This window comes from Maniola hyperantus, chromosome 5, assembly GCF_902806685.2.
Source record: "Maniola hyperantus chromosome 5, iAphHyp1.2, whole genome shotgun sequence".
Taxonomy (NCBI): Eukaryota; Metazoa; Arthropoda; class Insecta; order Lepidoptera; family Nymphalidae; genus Maniola; species Maniola hyperantus.
This window is the reverse complement of record NC_048540.1, coordinates 10,119,312-10,138,267: the sequence shown is the minus strand read 5'-3', so window position 1 is coordinate 10,138,267 and position 18,956 is coordinate 10,119,312. Positions and strand designations below refer to the sequence as shown.

The window sequence follows — 18,956 nt, the reverse complement described above, 5'->3', positions numbered from 1 at the left end:
TCTGCTCGGGCTCGAGGCTGCGCTGGCGCGGCGTCACGTAGCCCTTGCCCTCCACCGCGATGGGGATGATGAACTCGCGAGCCGACTTCTCGCTCGCCTGTCGTACACCCACCTGATGCGCCGAGGCTTGGGCGCGGCGGCGCGGCCAAGGCGCGCGGGCATCTGCTCGGGCTCGAGGCTGCGCTGGCGCGGCGTCACGTAGCCCTTGCCCTCCACCGCGATGGGGATGATGAACTCGCGAGCCGACTTCTCGCTCGCCTGTCGTACACCCACCTGATGCGCCGAGGCTTGGGCGCGGCGGCGCGGCCAAGGCGCGCGGGCATCTGCTCGGGCTCGAGGCTGCGCTGGCGCGGCGTCACGTAGCCCTTGCCCTCCACCGCGATGGGGATGATGAACTCGCGAGCCGACTTCTCGCTCGCCTGTCGTACACCCACCTGATGCGCCGAGGCTTGGGCGCGGCGGCGCGGCCAAGGCGCGCGGGCATCTGCTCGGGCTCGAGGCTGCGCTGGCGCGGCGTCACGTAGCCCTTGCCCTCCACCGCGATGGGGATGATGAACTCGCGAGCCGACTTCTTGATCGGTTCGCCCGTTGGCGGAGACACCGCCTCTCCTGTGGACTCCGTTGAAGCCAACCGCCTGCACCATTAAAAATAGTTTTCTTGTAAAGCCCGTCCGTATAAAATAGCGGGCGTGAATTAAGAAACTTCGCATAATAATAATATGCCAATTCGCATGTCGCTTTCTTAATTCAAAAAACTTTTCCTCACTCAATGTGCATAATTTTTTGAATTTTGCTCACTGGTTTTAAGCAGCAAAGGCGGTTTTTCGAGGTAGTAAGGTGAAAATATTATATATCTGTACCTGAGAGGCGTTTTCGCAGTGGGCGAGGTGACGGAGCCGGGCGGCGTAGTGAGTGGCGTGCCGGGCGTCACTGGAGTGGTGGGTGCGGCCGCTCGCGCCGGCGGCGGTTCCTCGCCCGACATCGTGATGGGAATGATGCGCTCCACTGATACTCCTCTGTAAAGAATGCCTGCTTATGGACTCAGACCTGAGATTTGAAAATCATATAGCCGAGAAAGTTCGCAATTGCTTCTATCGACTGAAAATACTTTACAAAGTTCGTAACTATCTTTCTCAAGAACTGCGTATCCAGTTGGTAGAGGCTCTGGTGCTTTCAAAGCTGAACTATGCAGACACTATATATGGGCCACGGTTGTTATGCAGAACAAAACGTCTCGTTCAACGTGTGCAGAACGCATGTGCACGTTTCAGTTTTGAGGTTCCTCCGCGCAGTCATATTACCCCTTTTCTGAACAATCATAAGTTGTTGAAGATGAGATCAAGGAGGAAGTTACATCTTGCTGGTTTACTTTTTGGTGTGGTTAAACTGAGTAAGCCCACGTACCTAGCCGATAAACTTCATTGGGTAGGCGATGGTGAATCTGACCGTTTGCGAAGCTGTCGCCATCAACTTCGTATTCCATTCCATCGCACTGCCGCATTTAGAGGTTCATTTACGTACTCCGCCACTAAATGTTGGAATAATATCCCCCCTCCAATAAGGAATTTAAAAAGTAAATTTTCATTCAAAACTAAATTGAAAAAATTCCTTTTGGATAAACAGGTAGAATTTCAGGATCATGTGGCGGAGTACTCCTTTTTGTAACAAGATTTAGGTTACATCATAGCCATACCTTATACATGTGCATAGATGTGTCCAATTATATATATATATATATATATATATAAGTAAGTATAATATGTGTGAATTTGTATATATTATTAACATATAGAATAGATAGATTAGATAAGTACAATTGAAATAATTCCGTGGCGCCACCCGAATCAGGGTTCTTACTGAAAACCAGCGCTGTATGTTTTTGTACTTGTGCAAGACATATAGAATTTATGCTGAGTAGGGACCTTTTTTTTTTTTCGGGTTGTGCCACACATGACATGGTTTATTCCGGCGCTTCTTCTACTTGAGGTCTTTTGACTTTACTACTCAAGTATAAGAGGCGCCGGGATAACCTAACCTAATAATGGTAATGTGTGGTACAGCCTTAAAAAATAAACGTTTTTCTTTCTTTTCTTTTAAAGAATAAACCGTGTATTTATCTGCTGGTATAAATAAAACATATCTTATAGTTTCTTGACAATGTTTTCATGATTATTTTTTGTGTCTGTATACCTGTTCCTGTGGTCTTTGATGCTGTGCAGCACCTCGGTGCGGAAGACGCGCGGGGACGAGGCGGAGGCGAGCGGCGGCGCGGAGGCGGAGGGCGGCGCGGGCGGCGTGCCGGGCGGCGACGCCAGGCTCGCCACGCCGGCCGACGACGAGCGCCCGTACGGCACTGGCGGTTTGCCTGCACATTCACCTAACACGTTAAGATGCTGTGGTTAGCTATAATCCGCGATAGGTTGAGATGGGAATTGGGGTATCGGGGGACGCCCCGCACACCCGCACCGAGGCTGTGCGGGTGTGCGGGGCATTCCTTCCCCGATTGCTATCTCGATCTGTCGCGTAGTTTCCTTCTCTCTCGCATATTTTAACATTTTCAATGAGTGTGAAAGAATCAGTACATTTTTCACAAATATGGCTCGGCCAAGTTTTAAACAATAAAATTGCATGTGCCTCGCCACTGTATTGCGGTTCGGCCTTGACGGTCTCGTTCGATACCTGTTCGTATGGCCGTGGAAATGATATCCCTGGCGGCGCGACGGCGGCTGTCCTCGCCCGCGCGCTCCTCTGCCAGTTTCGCCATCGAGTTCTGGAGACTCCTATTAAAAATATTTTTTGTTTGATATAACATCATCATCATCATGATCCCATCGCCGGCTCACTATAACCACAGGTCTCCTCTCAGAGTAGGGTTTAGTCATAGTCTATCACCCTGGTCAAGTACAGATTGGCAGACTTTACACACTTTTGAGAACACTATGCAGAACTCTCAGGCATGCAGGTTTCTTCATGATGTTTTCCTTCACCGTAAAAGCAAGTAATATTTAATTACTTAAAACACACATAACTTCGAAAAGTTAGAGGTGTGTACCCAGGATCGAACCCCCGACCTTCGATTAGGAGGCGGACGTCCTACCCACCAGGCTATCACAGTTTGATATAACAATCATAACCTGAATCTGAGAGGATTAGGGCGACTGATTGCTATCTAAAAGTTTTCATATCAAAGGTTATACCCAAATACTTGGTTTTGGTTTACCTAGGAATGGGGTGCTCGTAAAAGGGTAATTTCCGTCTGTCGCAGTTTGTAGGCACTAGGCAGATTTTATTTGGGTTTTGCAAATTGTTTTGCTTTATACTAACCTCCTAGCGTCCTGCAGTACCACGGCCGGGTCGAGCGGCGGGCCGCTGTGCGCGGGCTCGCTCTCTGTCTTTTTCACTCCGCCACGATTCATCTCCTCCATTGGTGTTTGGGGCGATTGCTTATACAATAAACATGATAAATAAATAAATAATAATATTTTTATTCAATTAAACTTTTACAAGTACTTTTGTATCGTCAAATGTATCTATCACTGGTTCGGAACGTATTGTTTTAGCCGCGTTCACAAAACACCAATGCATACTCGATAATTTAAATTCAAAAGGATGTCGGTCTGGGTTTCAACCGATTATGACAAGGTTTAATACAGAGATAGCTTGCATTTCGGAAACGGAAGCAAAAAAGAGATTTTGATGTGGAAAAAATACAAACATTGATGCAGCATAAAACAAACAATTCATTTTTATTGTAGCGGAGGTAGCTTAACAACGCAATATGTTTTGATATTTCAGTCATTCTTAGTTTGGACGCATTAAAGTTTGTTTTATTAGGTGCATAAGGCTTTACCGAGAAAGTTGGTGTTCTCTTACTTACCGGCGCAGGTTCAATGCCAATCTGCTGCAGTCGCACGGTGGTGTTGTCCGAAGACTTGAGCGTCAACTCGCGATCCTCACTCTGTGCCTTTGGCTTCGCAATCTTGGACACTACAAACAGATATAACCATTCAGCCATCCACCTCATTTAGCACTGGAACCTATTACTTGATTGCGGTACAATGACAGCTACAATATCCGATTGGTTAACGCTCGCTCACTATTGGCTACTATGCATTGTTACAACAAGAAAACCATATATTCAGCGGTTTTACGGAATCAACCTACTGGTCTTGGATCATACTATTGTAGCTGTCGAAGCCACTACTCTTCCAGTCTAGCTTTCAAATACAGAACTAGAAAGATTTTTTATTCAAATAAAATTTTAATAAATACTTTTGAATGGTCTAATGCATCTCCCACTGGTTCGATTAGTGAATACAGAGCGCGAAGAGTTAATGGGCTGAGAAGTTTTCTTTCTTTTTGGGATAGAAAGTTACTCAAGCTTACTTTTTGATGACAAATTTACTTACTGAAGTCATATCTTTTTGCGTACTAGTTTTTCCCACAACTTATTCCGCGTGGATTTAAGCTTTTTTATTTTTACATCCGGCGCCTCCGAGCACGAGATTCTTCTGATGATCTTTTTGATAGTACGTGGCGAGTCCTACCTGGCTTAGTAATATTGCGCTTGATCTCGGGGGCCGCAGTGAGGGAGGCGCGGCGCTCGAACTGCTCCTTGAAGCTGCCCACGTGGCCGCCGATAGACAGCTTCTTGGGCTTGGCGGGCGAAGCGGGCGCGGGCTGCGCCAGCGACAACGAGGTCAACTTCTCCGCGGTCGACGACACCGATAGCGGTTTGGGTCCCTCCGCCTAGTTGAAAAAAGAAAGATGTTTTAACCAGAGTTATAATGAATATTCGTATCCGTGTCCGCTACTGCAACTGTATATTTTAACATCTGTAACCATCTTTTCGATTTTAAAAAATTTGTACCTTCATCCGCACCCCATAACTTCTATACGCATAAAGTCAAGAAAGAGTGCATGGTCAGGCTGCAAATCACCCTTACATTTGCTGAACTGCTTTCTTCTCTCTATTATGTCTGTATGTGTGAGTTGTGGTTTTTAAGAAATATAGAAATTTAGTACCTTTGGCTCCTCAAATTTCTCCGTCCTTTCGTCAGCTTTAGGCGGCGATGGCATCTTCCTGATGACGAGTTTTGGTTTAGGCTTGTCCTTCGGTTCCTCTTCGTGTGGCGCGTCGGAGCTCACCTCCGCGGGCGGCTCGCTCGCTGGCTCGGGCGGCATGCTCGGTGCGGGGGATATTGTCATCGTTGCTGACGACCTTAGAGTAGGCTGCGTTACCTGTAACTATAACATATATTATTAACTTTAGTTTAAACATAATATTATTCTGTGCGAATGGCGCGAAAATATCTCATAGCGCGCGTCCGTTCGCTATTGGTTGGTGCCTAAACGCCAAGTTTGGTACGCGCGAATCATAAGCGAGATAGCACGAGTCTCAGTTGTTCTTGTGTTTCAAAATCTTATCGTCAAACAATGGGGCCGATTCTCTTGTACACAATCTCTAAACTAAACTAAATTAACTGGTCTAAATCTAGTGCTATCCTTTTCCGCAAGCAACATTATGAAAAGAATTATTCACAATAAGGTCTGTATGTCATTGGTATACATTCGATTTTAGTCTGCGTTGTCTTGCGATTTTCTCCTCAAACAAGTTTGGCCGTTGCGACCAAAAAGTAGTATAAAAGTAGTAGTAGTACTGTACATAATAACAATAGCTTACCGAGTCTTCCGTTTCTTGTTCCGGCGGCGGAGATGCTTGCCTCGCGTCTTCCTCCGGCAAGGCGGGCGATAAAGGTGCTACGCTAGCACAACTGTTAAAAAAACAACTTCAAGGTGATTTGGTCCTTACGGGCCTAAGTTTAAAACCGTAATGCTAATCTGCAACAACTCACAACCGCACCGGGCGATTTCGCGTAGCGAAACATAATATTTGCTGTTTATATGAAGCGTCTTGTGACGCGGCGAATCAAACGTGATTCGATTTGCTGTTACAACGCGTTTTGAGTTTCGACCTATTAAAAAACTGAATCGATTGGCACAATACAATAAAAACAATATCTGAGAATGTTTCAAAAACCAAGGATGATTTCATTTACGCGTTTACGCGATTTCATGTACGCAGCAGAAAATAATGTACCTTTAGAAAGAGATAGCGGTTTTGTAGAGCATTGTCTCTGTCGTTGAGAACGACAAAACGTCACATAGAAATGAGTGACAGAGACAACGCTCTACAAAGCCGAAATGTCTTTCAAAAGGTCGATGTACATTATTTTCTACCGCATACTGTAGCTGATAACATTAAAAAAGGGTAATATGCTTCAACCCTTTCAATGCATCGCCGCGGACCCACTACTTAGCACATGTTTTTCTCAGATGAGAAGAGTTTGTTAGTCCGCCACCCCGGCCAAGTGCGGATTGACAGACTTCACCACCTTTGAGAATATTATTGTGAACACTCAGACATGCAGGTTTCCTCACGATGTTTCTCTACATCGTTAAGCAATAAGCATGTAATTAAATTGCTTAAATCTCCGAAAGTTAAGACAGCGGCCCCCCAAATAGAAAGCGATGTCTCAACCACTAGGCTATCACCGCATTTTAGGGTTCCATAGGCAACAAGGAACCCATGTTATACCCACCCATGTAAACAGTTTCGCCGTGTCCGTCTGTCCGTCCGTCCGTCCGCGGCTTGTTTTAATGTGGTTTCTACTATTTTATTTGGACACATCTATGTCAGTTCACGAGCTAACCTGGCAACTCGCTCCTTCTTCCGCAGCAGCCCGCTAGCAGACATGGCGGCGTCATACTTGCGTTTGTTGTCTGCCGCGGCCACCAGTGTACGCGTTGGCGATGGCTTAATTGCGTCCTCTCCGCCCTCTAGAAAAATCGAATGACCATTCATCAACCTAGTTTATATCCTAGAGTAAATTTAAAAAACATTATTTTTTGAATAATCGAGGGCTTAGGATAAGCCGAAAAGTGGGCAATTTAAAAGAATAAAGCTATGAAGAATAATTCATACCAGCAACCAGATCGAGGATCCTCTTCTCGGCGGAGTTGCTTGGTTCCACAGCCATTGAAGTGGAACTCGTTAGATCTGTACAGCTCTCTTCTGGACCGAGGTCCGTCTATAAAAATAAAGTTGAAGTATAATAATTGGAACTTCTGTTGAAATTCTTCGGCAGTTCCTATTAAATAAATAAATGACAATGATGAGTGAAGTTATTGGATTTGTATGTCTCGTTACAGAAGACGTGTGTCTTTTTACACATTAAACAAAGCTTCAAACTTGATTGAGATGAGTAGTAAACGCTTCGCACACACGCTCGAACACCGACAATACACATCGTAAAATGTAATGGAACCTACGATTGAGATCTATAGAGCACACTTTGTCTTTGCTCAGACTTAGGACTTTGTTAAAATGAGACCGCATTATATCGCTGGCATAAAACCTGTCTCGTTTTAAAACTTTTAACTGAAATTAAAGTCTGAGCTAAGTCAAAGTGCGCTCTATAGATCTCAACCTGCGAGTGGCCCCAGCTTATAATAATACTCATAAATACGAACAAGAATGAATGACAATTTGTTATGCAAAACCGACAGATTAGTGATTTTTCAAATAATTTGTACAATTCATTACACTTAATGACGTGTCTTTTTAAGAGAATGAATAGAATTAATAACCATCTATTTTTGTCTTTTCATGTAATCTATACTTTTGCATCAAAATTACTATTAAAAGTATTTTAAAATATAAATGATTTGTTACCACAATCCTATAGGTACGCTAGATGCCTAGATTGACAGTATTAGAATATGAAGTTTATCGTAAAAATAAATGGAGTAACTTATGTTGTATGAAATAAATTTTGTGAAGAAATATCATTTATACCTGCCATAGGTTGCTAGACTACTTTGTTAGTGATCATTCTTTATCCAATTGGGCTAAAGTAGGGCACTGTGGGATACTTTCTGGGTTACTCTCAAATCGCGTCTAAAGAAGTTTTCAATGGGTGTTACCTGTGCAGGAACAACCACACTGTTGGAGCTAGAGGGCGCCGCGGGCGCTAGCGACAGTAGCAAGTCGAGGCGCACCGGCGTCTCTGCCGCCAAAGCTTCCGCCATCTCCAGGCATGACGTCTCACATCCCACGTTCACCCAACTGTGGAAAAACAAAAACTGTTAACTAACAATAACGTGCCATGAAAGTTAAAAAGCATGCAACAGATGATTTTTTTATATCTGAGTTTCAGTATGAAGCAGGCTCATCGTACCGTTCATAATGGCTCGGCTCACTCAATCCATACTAATATTATAAATGCGAAAGTATGTCTGTCTGTTTGCTAACTTTTCACTGCCCCCACCCACTTAAACGATTTACCCACTGCACCCATTTAAACAATTTTGCCGAATTTTAGTACAGAGATATCTTACAGCTCAGGGATAGACATAGGCTACTTTTCATCTCGGAAAACCTGTTCTGGAATTTTTTAAGACTTGTCCGTTAAACCAACTTTGACGAATTTTGGTATAGAGATAGCTTGAGATATCTTCATTTAAATAGAAAAAAACTACTTACGGGTTATCACAGATATATGCGATATCGGCTCTCTTTAGTGGATCTACCGTTAACATGTCCCGAATGAGTGGTGATGCAGCTACAAAAAATAAAATACAATTTATTGTTACACAATGGTTACTAGTTCCAAATTTTAAATGGAGACGATTGGTAGGTTTTAAAAATTTATTTGAATTTTAATTGAATTTATTTGAATGGTATAAAAAAAGTTTGTGTGTTGGTTCGTTCGTTTTCTGTGTTCATGCATCGTATCCGATTGGGTTGAAATTTTGTATAATTGTTGTTGGCATAAGTTACTGACACACGCACGCTGCACTTAAGGTGTACGTTCATGAGAACGTAAACCTTAAGTGTTGTGTGCGTCGCATTGCAAAGCATGCCGTGCATTCTGTAATAACTAGAAAGTACGGTATAAGAACTGTACATAATAGAAATGGTGATATACATACTTGACGGGTTTTTGGGTTCGTAATAATCTCCGTTGCTTATCTGCCTCACCAGACGTTTGAAGTTTGAACCATCGAACGGCATGGCTCCGTAGACTAGAGTGTATAACAGGACACCTAACGACCAGCAATCCACCTGTGAACAGAATTTTGTTTGACTTTAGATAAGCATACCTTGTATAGCTATATTATTATCCACGTAACTTGTGCAAACACATCTTGATTGTAAGTAAGTTCTTCGTCTTAGTACGTTTCTGATTTTTAGGGTTCCGTACCTGAAAAGGAAAAACGGAACCCATATAGGATCACATTGTTGTCTGTCTGTCTGTCGGTCTGTCAAGAAACCTACAGGGTACTTCCCGTTGACCTAGAATCATGAAATTTGGCCGGTAGATAGGTCTTATAGCTGAAAAATCTGAAACCATGAATTTGTGGTTACATCACACAAAAAAAATTGTGGTCATGAACTAATAAATAGTATTTTCAATTTTCGAAATAAGATAACTATATCAAGTGGGGTATCATATGAAAGGGCTTCCCGTGTACATTCTAAAACAGATTTTTATTTATTTTTCTGCATCATAGTTTTTGAATTATCGTGCAAAATGTTGGAAAAATATGACTGTAGTACGGAACCCTTGTTGCGCGAGCCTGACTCGCACTTGGCCGGTTTTTAATAAAGATTTTAACTTGAGGTAATTCAAGAACCGAATCTTCCTAAAAAGCGGGCAACGCCTTGGCGGCTCCTCTGGGGCTGCAAATGGGGGCCGATAATCACTTAATATCAGGTGACCCAACTGCTCTTGGGGTCGCTATTTGTATAAAATAATTCTTTTTCTCTTATTATTTTAAACCATTGTAAGTTTACACTTAATAAAAGGTTTAAAAAAATAACAGGCATGATTCAAAAATGGGGGGCATGCTAGCATTAAGAAGAATATTTATTTAACGTACGGGCAAATTGTATATTTGTGTGAGCAATAAATAGTAACAAATAGAAAACTAAAACATCAGTGGATGTCTATCGGTTGCCGTGATGAATACGATGATGGAGATAAGATTCTTGGTTCTTGTATAGTTACCTCAGGTCCAATATACGGCGTTCCTTTGACTATTTCTGGTGAAGCGTACAGAGGTGATCCACAAAATGTAGATAAAAGGGACGTCTCTTTGAAAACATTTGAAAGTCCAAAATCAGCTATCTGAAAACGCAATGTTTTTACTTTTTACCATTAAATAATCTTGTATTTTCAATAATAATTCATTGGCCATTTAATAATCCACTTTTGTCATTTCTAAGTTATTATTAAACACAACAAGATTTTTTAACAGAAAGTTGTCTTCAATAACAAATGTACAGTACGCGGTAAAAGTAATGTGCATCGGCCTTTAGAATGACATTTCGGCTTTGTAGAGCGTTGTCTCTGTCACTCATATTTATGGTACGTTTTGTCGGTCTCAACGACGCGACAGAGACAATGCTCTACAAATCCGCTTCCTCCTTCTAAAGGTCGGTGTACATTATTTTCTGGTATTGTAACATGATTTGCTAAGTATAATGTAACCAGTGTAAATTGGCTTCAATATCAGTTTGTAATACTTTTTAACCAAATGGAGAGGAAAGGGGAATATTAGTCATTTAACATGGCTAATATTCTTTAAAAAAAAAACGAACTACAAGATGGTGTCTGCTAATACCACACATATAATACGACAGTCAAAACTAGACTTTTAATTGGCTCTGTAACTACGTTTTTGTCATACCCACCTTAGCACTACCAGTGTCGTCAAGCAAAACATTTTCTAACTTTAAATCTCTATGACAGATTTTGTGTATATGACAATAATAAACAGCTGTTGCAATCTGCCGGAATAACCTGTAATTATGACAGACATTAAAGATAGGTATACGTGAGAAATCCTTATATATTGGTCACTATGCCTGACCTTCTGGCTTCGTCTTCTTCTAATACTTTTTTTTGGCTGAGGTAGTCGTAAAGTTCACCACCGGAACAATACTCCATTACAAGAATCATTTTTTCACTGTTTTCGAATACTGAAAATAAAAACGTTTTTAATAAACAAGAAGACAAACATAGTAAAGAGGATGGGAGATCTTGCTGTAAGAAGAATATACTTCTAGTTCGCCAATATACTATAGGTTGGCCAGTAAAGTAAGGCTAGGTTTAGACCTGTCAGTTTAGTTTATATGACGTCTACCTTATTGATTTTGTCCACTAGACAAAAATTTACCTACACACATTATTATATATTTTAACTGTGTGTAATTGAATTGGCTAACCATAATAAACTCGTCCCTAGACGACAATATATTATCTTCCTGACATAATAATTATGATAACACACTCACACACGCATACACACACACACACACAAGCATACACACACTGTTGTAATTTTATTTTATTATTATATATACCTACATTTATTCTAAATCTATAGTTTATTTATAATTTTAAGTAATCTCTTTTGGCCTTCTGTTATACCTAGATTTAAATTTAAATAATAATTATGTATTTACGCTGTTGATTACTTTCAAATAAACAAAACAAAAAAAAAACTACATAGTTGTTACGCCAAGTATTTAACAATAATCCGTTACTCGTCGAGTTTATTAATATAGGTTCAATACTCGTATATGCACCCGTATAGAAACGAAATACAAAAGAAAAATATCTTCTACCAGGTACTTTTTATTTCACATAAATTATAAGTTATTTAAAGACTAATCTATTTTGATTTACGTTTTATCGTGTGAAGTAATTTACAAGCCGATCAGACAGAAAACATAATTCATATTATTTCAGCATTTCTAGGGTTCCATACAAAAATTGTAATAAAGGAACCCTTAGGAGGAACACTGATTTCGTATATATATGTTACGGAAAAATATAATGAAGTCTCTAACTAGCCCAGTTTTTGATAAATCGGCAATAAATAATCTTTTACAAAGACACTTAGTTGTGCACTGCCGATCAAAGGCTATTTATATTTTTCCTTTCAAGGCACGGAACCCTTAGTGCACTAGTCTGACTCGCATTTATCCAGTTTTATATTCTCATAATGCAATAATATATAAGCAATAACTTTAAAATATTATTTAATTACTGCAATAAGCGTTTCACTTTACACGCACATTACCATCAAATAAACGATATTCGAACGTGGCTATAAGAATATACGCATCTTATAAAAAAAACACAGCATGTGTTGTGCAATATAAGGCCAGGGGCATATTTATCTGCATTTCAGCTCGAAAAAACCGCTTAAACTATTATCCCACGAAAATTCCACTTTGATTGTGCGACGTTGGAGCATGAGTATCAAATGCACTCCATACTGTGCTGAGCATAAATAAAGATGCGATTGGATAACAACATCTGTCTACGGCATACTTAGGTAACATCGCTAGGAAAAACGCGACTAACATCGAGAAGTTTTTAGGAAAGAGACCCCGCGGACCTAGCCGAAGACGTTGATCTGACCGGATAAAAGAAGCGGGCGACACACCATTCTGCAATGCACATGTGACTTAGGGTGGTATATCTAACATGTGATGTGTAGCACAACTAACGAAATAAATGTGTTTTCTTCTTTCATTCAATGCCTTGCGTATGGCATCTCTTAACAGAGAGAAATGGCACAATATCGTGAAGAAAGTGATATCTCGAAGGAACTATGAAACTGAAATCTGAAGAACCGACGCGAGAAGAAGCGTAACCACATGCACTAAGAAAATTCAATGTACCGGCCGCGTGGAACAACGCCCGCTAACGCTGTCCGCACAGATATGGCGCTCTCTTAACATCGCCATACAACACATTGGAGCGGATCTCCGCATGCGTTTTTCTCCTAGATCTGTACCTGGCTTATAAGCCATTGCGTGTACTTGTCAAACAGTGACAAGATTTTCAACCTCTTGCTTTTTACGACGATTAAAAAGGTTCAATAGTTTTCCATGATTTACGTCATTATGTAGAGTACAATCAAATAAACTCACACTCTCTTGGTACAAAGATAAGGTAGTAAATATCGTTCAGTAATAATTCCATAACGCACCACATTCTTACTGAGTAGCTCTCGTGCAATGCAATTGCTTACTCACGATTACGATTGTTGTTGTTTAACAATTTCTAGCTACGTCGCGGTAATTTGTTCCCGTAAATCTTTACGTTCAGATTACTTTATGGAAACTTTTTTGAATTAAGAAGATAAAAACTCCCTTACATAAATCCTACTCCGCTATGCACTATAACCTCTAGGGATACGCGCACGACGCGCGGCTCGTGCCCGCCACATGTTGGCATATAAATCATCCCTTAGTAGGTCTAGGTACCTACTACTGCAGCCGGTCTCTGGTCTGTCAGTAACTAAAATAAATCATAGCGTACTCAATACCTTCATAAATATGTACAATGTTTGGATGTCTGACGGAAGACATAATTTGCACTTCTCTTCTTATACGTATAAGATCTGCCTCGGTTTCAATTTTGCACTTTTTAATCGTCTTGATAGCCACTTCCTGTCCAGTTTTCTTATTGATTCCGAGTTGCACCTTCCCGTATGTGCCTTGACCTAATTTTCTGACTATATCAAACCTGAAACAACACGTATACATACAGTAAATAAATGGAATACTATAACGTTGGTAATAATGAATACGATAATTCCGCGACAGATTGACATGGCAAGCGGGGTATGAGGCGAGGGGACGCTTCGCACACATCACCCGCGCTCGCCCGCACCGGGTCACCGCGGGGGCTGTGTGCGTGTGGATTGCCATTTCAACCTGTCGGGTACTATAGGTACCTATCACACCAAATAATAATGTAAAGAAGTGCAAAAAATGTTAGTAATTTTTATTGAATTGAAAGATTGCAAATATTAGAATTTTCTATTACATAGGTTACTTAATCTATCTGATCTTAGTAAAGTAATCCTCAAACAAAAGATTTCTTTAGTAAGTAAATCTTCTAATAAAGATATTAACACGGCGCTTTCAAGAGATCAAATATGGGCATAATAAACACCTACAGATACAAAGTAATAGGCAAACTACTAAACATTTTACACGGAATTATTAATGTTAACGTGCAAATTGAAGCACTAAAAGTTATGGACTTCTAATATTTACACGGGCAATCGAATTTCCGTCTATTTGGCTTTACGTAGAGACTCCGAGTCAAACCAAATATTTATATTGTTTAAATAATATTATTTACTAAGGTTTTACAATTTTTCAATTAAATTTGTTTTTAACAAATATCACGAATCAGTAGCAGTTTCGAAGTTTCGTGTATTTTGACATAGACTTCTTCCATTGCCTTCCAAAGCATTTTATCTCTGGAGTTTCACTGCCATGTTGTTCTCCGTCGGTAACCGAAAAAATACCATAACTAAAAAAGAAACCGGCCAAGTGTGAGCCAGACTCGCGCACCGAGGGACCCGTATTTGGGTATTTTTTCGACATTTTGCACGATAAATCAAAAACTATTATGCATAAAAATAAATAAAAATCAGTTTTAGAGTACACAGGTAAAGCCCTTTAATATGATACCCCATTTGGTATAGTTATCTTACTTATAAAATTGAAAATACTAATTATTTGTTCATTAACACAATTTTTTTTTTGTATTTTTTTTGTACTGTAAGACTTACCTACCTACAAAATTTCATGATTCTAGGTCAATAGGTCGGGTGCCCTATAGGTTTTCATGACAGACACGACAGACAGACGGGCAGACGGACAATCACAACAATTGAGATTGTAATAATGATTGATGCAGGTTTCCCGCAATCGAGGTGCTGATTAAAATTCGGGCCCGACAGCCGACGAGAGAACCGGCTTTTAGGGAACTTCGAACAAAACGTCGAGGCTTCGACGTCACTGGCAAGCGTCAAATGTTAGTACATTTGACGCAGGTAGACATGTTTTTCTTTAATTTCACGTCACCATAGCCTAATATTTGACATATCGTCGATTAAGGGGAAAGGAAGTGTCAAATCGCGAAAATGCTGTAAATTTGAAGAAAAAGATTTTCTTTCCTAAAGCATTAATAGCTATTAAATACATGTAATAAAAAACTTCAATTTGTGAAGATCATAATGACCTATATCACATTTGTTCAAATTATCCCGTTTTTTGAAGAATTGATGTTGAAAACATTGCTATGATCTACTTGTTTTGTTGTTTTTTTCTTTAACGGCTAAACGTGTTAAATTCAAACCATCACAAAACAATATGTTTAGGTTATCTTATCATTTTAAATTATTGGTTTTAAACTAAATGTATTTCATTTCTTAAATAATCTAAAACGAACGGAAATTATTCATTTTCTTGCAGGCGCTAAATCCTGTCAGTAGCCTTTTGGCTGTCATGGCGGGCGGAAAAAAAATTGAAAGCATCTGGCATAACCTGTTAACTTGAAGCCTTAATAATAATTATTAAGGCTATTTCAAATTAAATTGATATTTAAAACTAGATGATGCCCGCGACTTCGTCCGCGTGGATTTGGGTTTTTTAAAATCCCCTGGGAACTCTTGCGAGATAAAAAGTAGCCTAAGTAGCCTTCTCTGGGATATAAGCTGACTCTGTACTAAATTTCATCAAAATCGGTTAAACTGTTGGGCCGTGAAAAGCTAGCAGACAGACAGACACACTTTCGCATTTATACTATTAGTATGGATTATAAGAAAAATATTTATTGCCTCTCAGCCCTCTGAGAGACGTTAGGTTAAGTGAACACGAATTATGACAGTTCTGTGTTCTAGCGTAAGCTTTAGGTCTTCTGATAGCGTCAACAGTGACATTTCGGCTGCCTAAAATCCAAACCCTGTAAACGACATCAGACGAGATCGCAGGGAGATAATTTAATTTATTTTATTTTAAGACTAAGTATTTTCAGTAGATTTTCTAGTAGTTAGACTTTGTTAAATAATGCAGAAAAAACATTATTGTATGCAAAGTATTTTCCTTGCAAACATTTAACATGTACCTATAGTACGTGACAGGTCGAGATGGCAATCGGGGTGGGGACGTCACCCGCGCTATCACGCACCGGGTTAGCGTGGGGGCTGTGCGGGTGTGCGGGCCTTATACCCCGATTTCCATACTATAGAGCTTATTGCCTTTCCTATTCTTACTTTTAATGCATTATTAAACGTCTTTACTGTTTTGATTTGGATTTTAGATCATGGGTTATGTTTTTAAAATGGTCACAGCGACTTACTAGGCTTTGAATTGGTTTTCTCATTGTATAAGGTGCACTTACTATATATAGCCTGCGACAGGTTGAGAGGGTAATCGGGATATGGCAAGGGGACGCGCCGTACACCCGCACGTCATAAGGCGCACGACTGCACCGGGTTAGCGCAGGAGCTGTGCGGGTATACGAGGCGTTCCCTCCCCGATTACCATTTTTTCAACCTGTCGCGTACTGTAGGTTTAGACTTTAGAGGTATCAAAATTTCTGTTATATGGAAAACCAGAGGATGCCCGCGACTTCGTCTGCGTGGATTTAGGTTTTTAAAATCCTGTGGGAACTCTTTGATTTTCCGAAATAAAAAGTAGCCTATGTCCTTCCCCGGGATGCAAGCTATCTCTGTACCAAATTTCGTCAAAATTGGTTGAACGGATGGGCCTTGAAAGGCTAGCAGACAGACAGACAGACCGACGGACGGACAGACAGACAGACCGACGGACGGACAGACAGACACACTTTCGCATTTATTATATTAAGTAGGTATGGAGTATAGATATGGATGTGGAAGTATAGATTTTAATGCTGTTTTCCTTACAATAATGGGAGATACTATTGAAGTAAAAATTATGACATAAGATAACGATTTTTCAAAAAATGTCATTTACTGGGTTTCGATATGGGGCGGTCGGTTTAATCAGGTTCTAGGGTAAAAGACTCAAGTGAATGAACAAATCACAGGTTTTTACCATAAATAAAAACTACCAGGAATTAAACCAGCTGATACAAATTTTTATGAATAAGAGTTTTTAAGGGTTTCCGTACCATAATCGTAAAAACCAGCCAAGTGCGAATCAGACTCGCGCACTAAGGGTTCCGTACTTCAATCGTATTTTATCGACATTTTGCACGATAAATCAAAAACTACTTACTAGATCTCGTTCAAACCAATTTTCGGTGAAAGCAAACTTTCATGGTAATATCATCATATTTTTTTTTTGTTTCATCATTCTAGTATTTTAGAAGTAACAGGGACACACACACACACACACACATTTTACCACTTTGGAAGTGTCACGCAAACTATTCAGTTTGGAAAAAAATTATATTAGAAACTTCAATTTCATTTTTAAAGACCTATCCATAGATAACCCACACGTATGGGTTTGATGAAAAAAAATTATTCAGTTTCAGTTCTAAGCATGGGGAACCCCCAAAATTTACTGTTTTTTTTCTATTTTTGTGTGAAAATCTTAGTGCGGTTCACAGCATACGTCTACTTACCAAGTTTCAACAGTATAGCTCCTATATATTGTATATATATAAATACGTTCCATTGAAGTTGTATTTGTATATACCTACATTTATTCTAACTCTATTCTGTTAAAATAGTTTAATTATAATTTTAAGTAATCTCTTTTGGCCTTCTGTTATACCTAGATTTAAATTTAAATAATAATTATGTGTTTACGCTGTTGATTACTTTCAAATAAACAAAATAAAAATAAAAAAATAAAAAAAAAAAATAGTTTCGTAAAAAAGTGGCTGTGACATACGGACGGATAGACAGACAGACATGACGAATCTATAAGGGTTCCGTTTTTTGCCATTTGGCTACGGAACCCTAAAAATGGAACCCTTATGGTTCGATTTGCTCCGTCCTTCCGTCTGTTTGTCTATCACAGTCGATTATTTCCGTAAGAGTCGGTTCCCACTTGTCGGTTGTCGGGCCCGGATTTTAATCGGATGTTCCAGTGGCAGAACATTTTACATGATGCACGCTTGACTAAAACCGATTTTGTATTGGCGCCGACAAGAAATGTCGGGTGTTTTGCCAGCCCTCTACGTTCGGAATAAAATCGTGTCGGATTTTGCTCGCCTATGAGTAAGTATGACGCTGTTTACAAAGGTCCTAAGTGACTTATAAACTACTAGGTGATGCCTGCGACTTCGTCCGCGTAGAATTAGGTTTTTTAAAAATCAATCGTCAACTGTAGGTGTTACAATTGACGGTATACGACAAACATTTACTACTTTTGCCTCTATTCTCTCTCTCCCTCAGTCGAGTTTTTTTTTGTTTTTTGATCTTTAATATAGAAGGAAAACGTGACTGACTGACTGACTGACTGACTGACTGACTGATCTATCAATGCACAGCTCAAACTAATGGACGGATTGGGCTGAAATTTGGCATGCTGATAGCTATTACGACTATGACGACGATAGGTATATACCTATCGTCGTCGTAGTCGAGTAATATATATATATATATATATTACTATTATGGATTGTATATATATTGATATTTATAATAGATATGTATATGTATGATAGTTATGTATGTATTACTGAAATAGTTAGGTACTTATTAATTAATTATATTATATTGTTGTTGTTGTTTTATACTACTTCATTTTTCTGTATTGCGTGTAAGTACTATCCAACACACCTAGTTTCTCCTTTCACCAAAGGTTGCCTGGTAGATTGCTGTGAGCAATAAGGCCGCCTTTGCATACAATCTTTTTTTCGTTTTAGATTCTTTGTCATGTTATGTAATATTTTTTATGTGCAATAAAGTATTTCTATCTATCTACGACGTAGGCATCCGCTAAGAAAGGATTTTTTGAAAATTCAACTCCTAAGGGGGTGAAATAGGTGTTTGAAATTTATGTAGTCTACGCGGACGTAGTCGCGAGCATAAGCTAGTCTTATATAAATTCTATTTCTGAAACTTGTCATCAGCTT

The 18,956-nt window shown here is 39.8% G+C and overlaps 1 protein-coding gene across 1 annotated transcript in view; it reads right to left on the bottom strand.

The window, feature by feature from the left end:
• Window positions 1-18,956, bottom strand: part of Nuak (Nuak family kinase 1) — a 48,596-nt gene that overhangs the window by 13,143 nt on the left and 16,497 nt on the right. The window contains exons 3-20 of the mRNA XM_034968767.2: window positions 13,411-13,610; window positions 10,939-11,047; window positions 10,760-10,868; window positions 10,074-10,193; window positions 8,995-9,127; window positions 8,546-8,624; window positions 7,987-8,128; window positions 6,986-7,091; window positions 6,714-6,840; window positions 5,684-5,774; window positions 5,026-5,247; window positions 4,548-4,749; window positions 3,878-3,987; window positions 3,325-3,443; window positions 2,680-2,780; window positions 2,191-2,365; window positions 861-1,016; window positions 435-635 (exon numbers count right to left, since the gene is read on the bottom strand). Of these exons, the coding sequence (XP_034824658.1) occupies window positions 435-635; window positions 861-1,016; window positions 2,191-2,365; window positions 2,680-2,780; window positions 3,325-3,443; window positions 3,878-3,987; window positions 4,548-4,749; window positions 5,026-5,247; window positions 5,684-5,774; window positions 6,714-6,840; window positions 6,986-7,091; window positions 7,987-8,128; window positions 8,546-8,624; window positions 8,995-9,127; window positions 10,074-10,193; window positions 10,760-10,868; window positions 10,939-11,047; window positions 13,411-13,610 (2,502 nt within the window). The remainder of the gene's footprint in view (window positions 1-434; window positions 636-860; window positions 1,017-2,190; window positions 2,366-2,679; window positions 2,781-3,324; window positions 3,444-3,877; window positions 3,988-4,547; window positions 4,750-5,025; window positions 5,248-5,683; window positions 5,775-6,713; window positions 6,841-6,985; window positions 7,092-7,986; window positions 8,129-8,545; window positions 8,625-8,994; window positions 9,128-10,073; window positions 10,194-10,759; window positions 10,869-10,938; window positions 11,048-13,410; window positions 13,611-18,956) is intronic.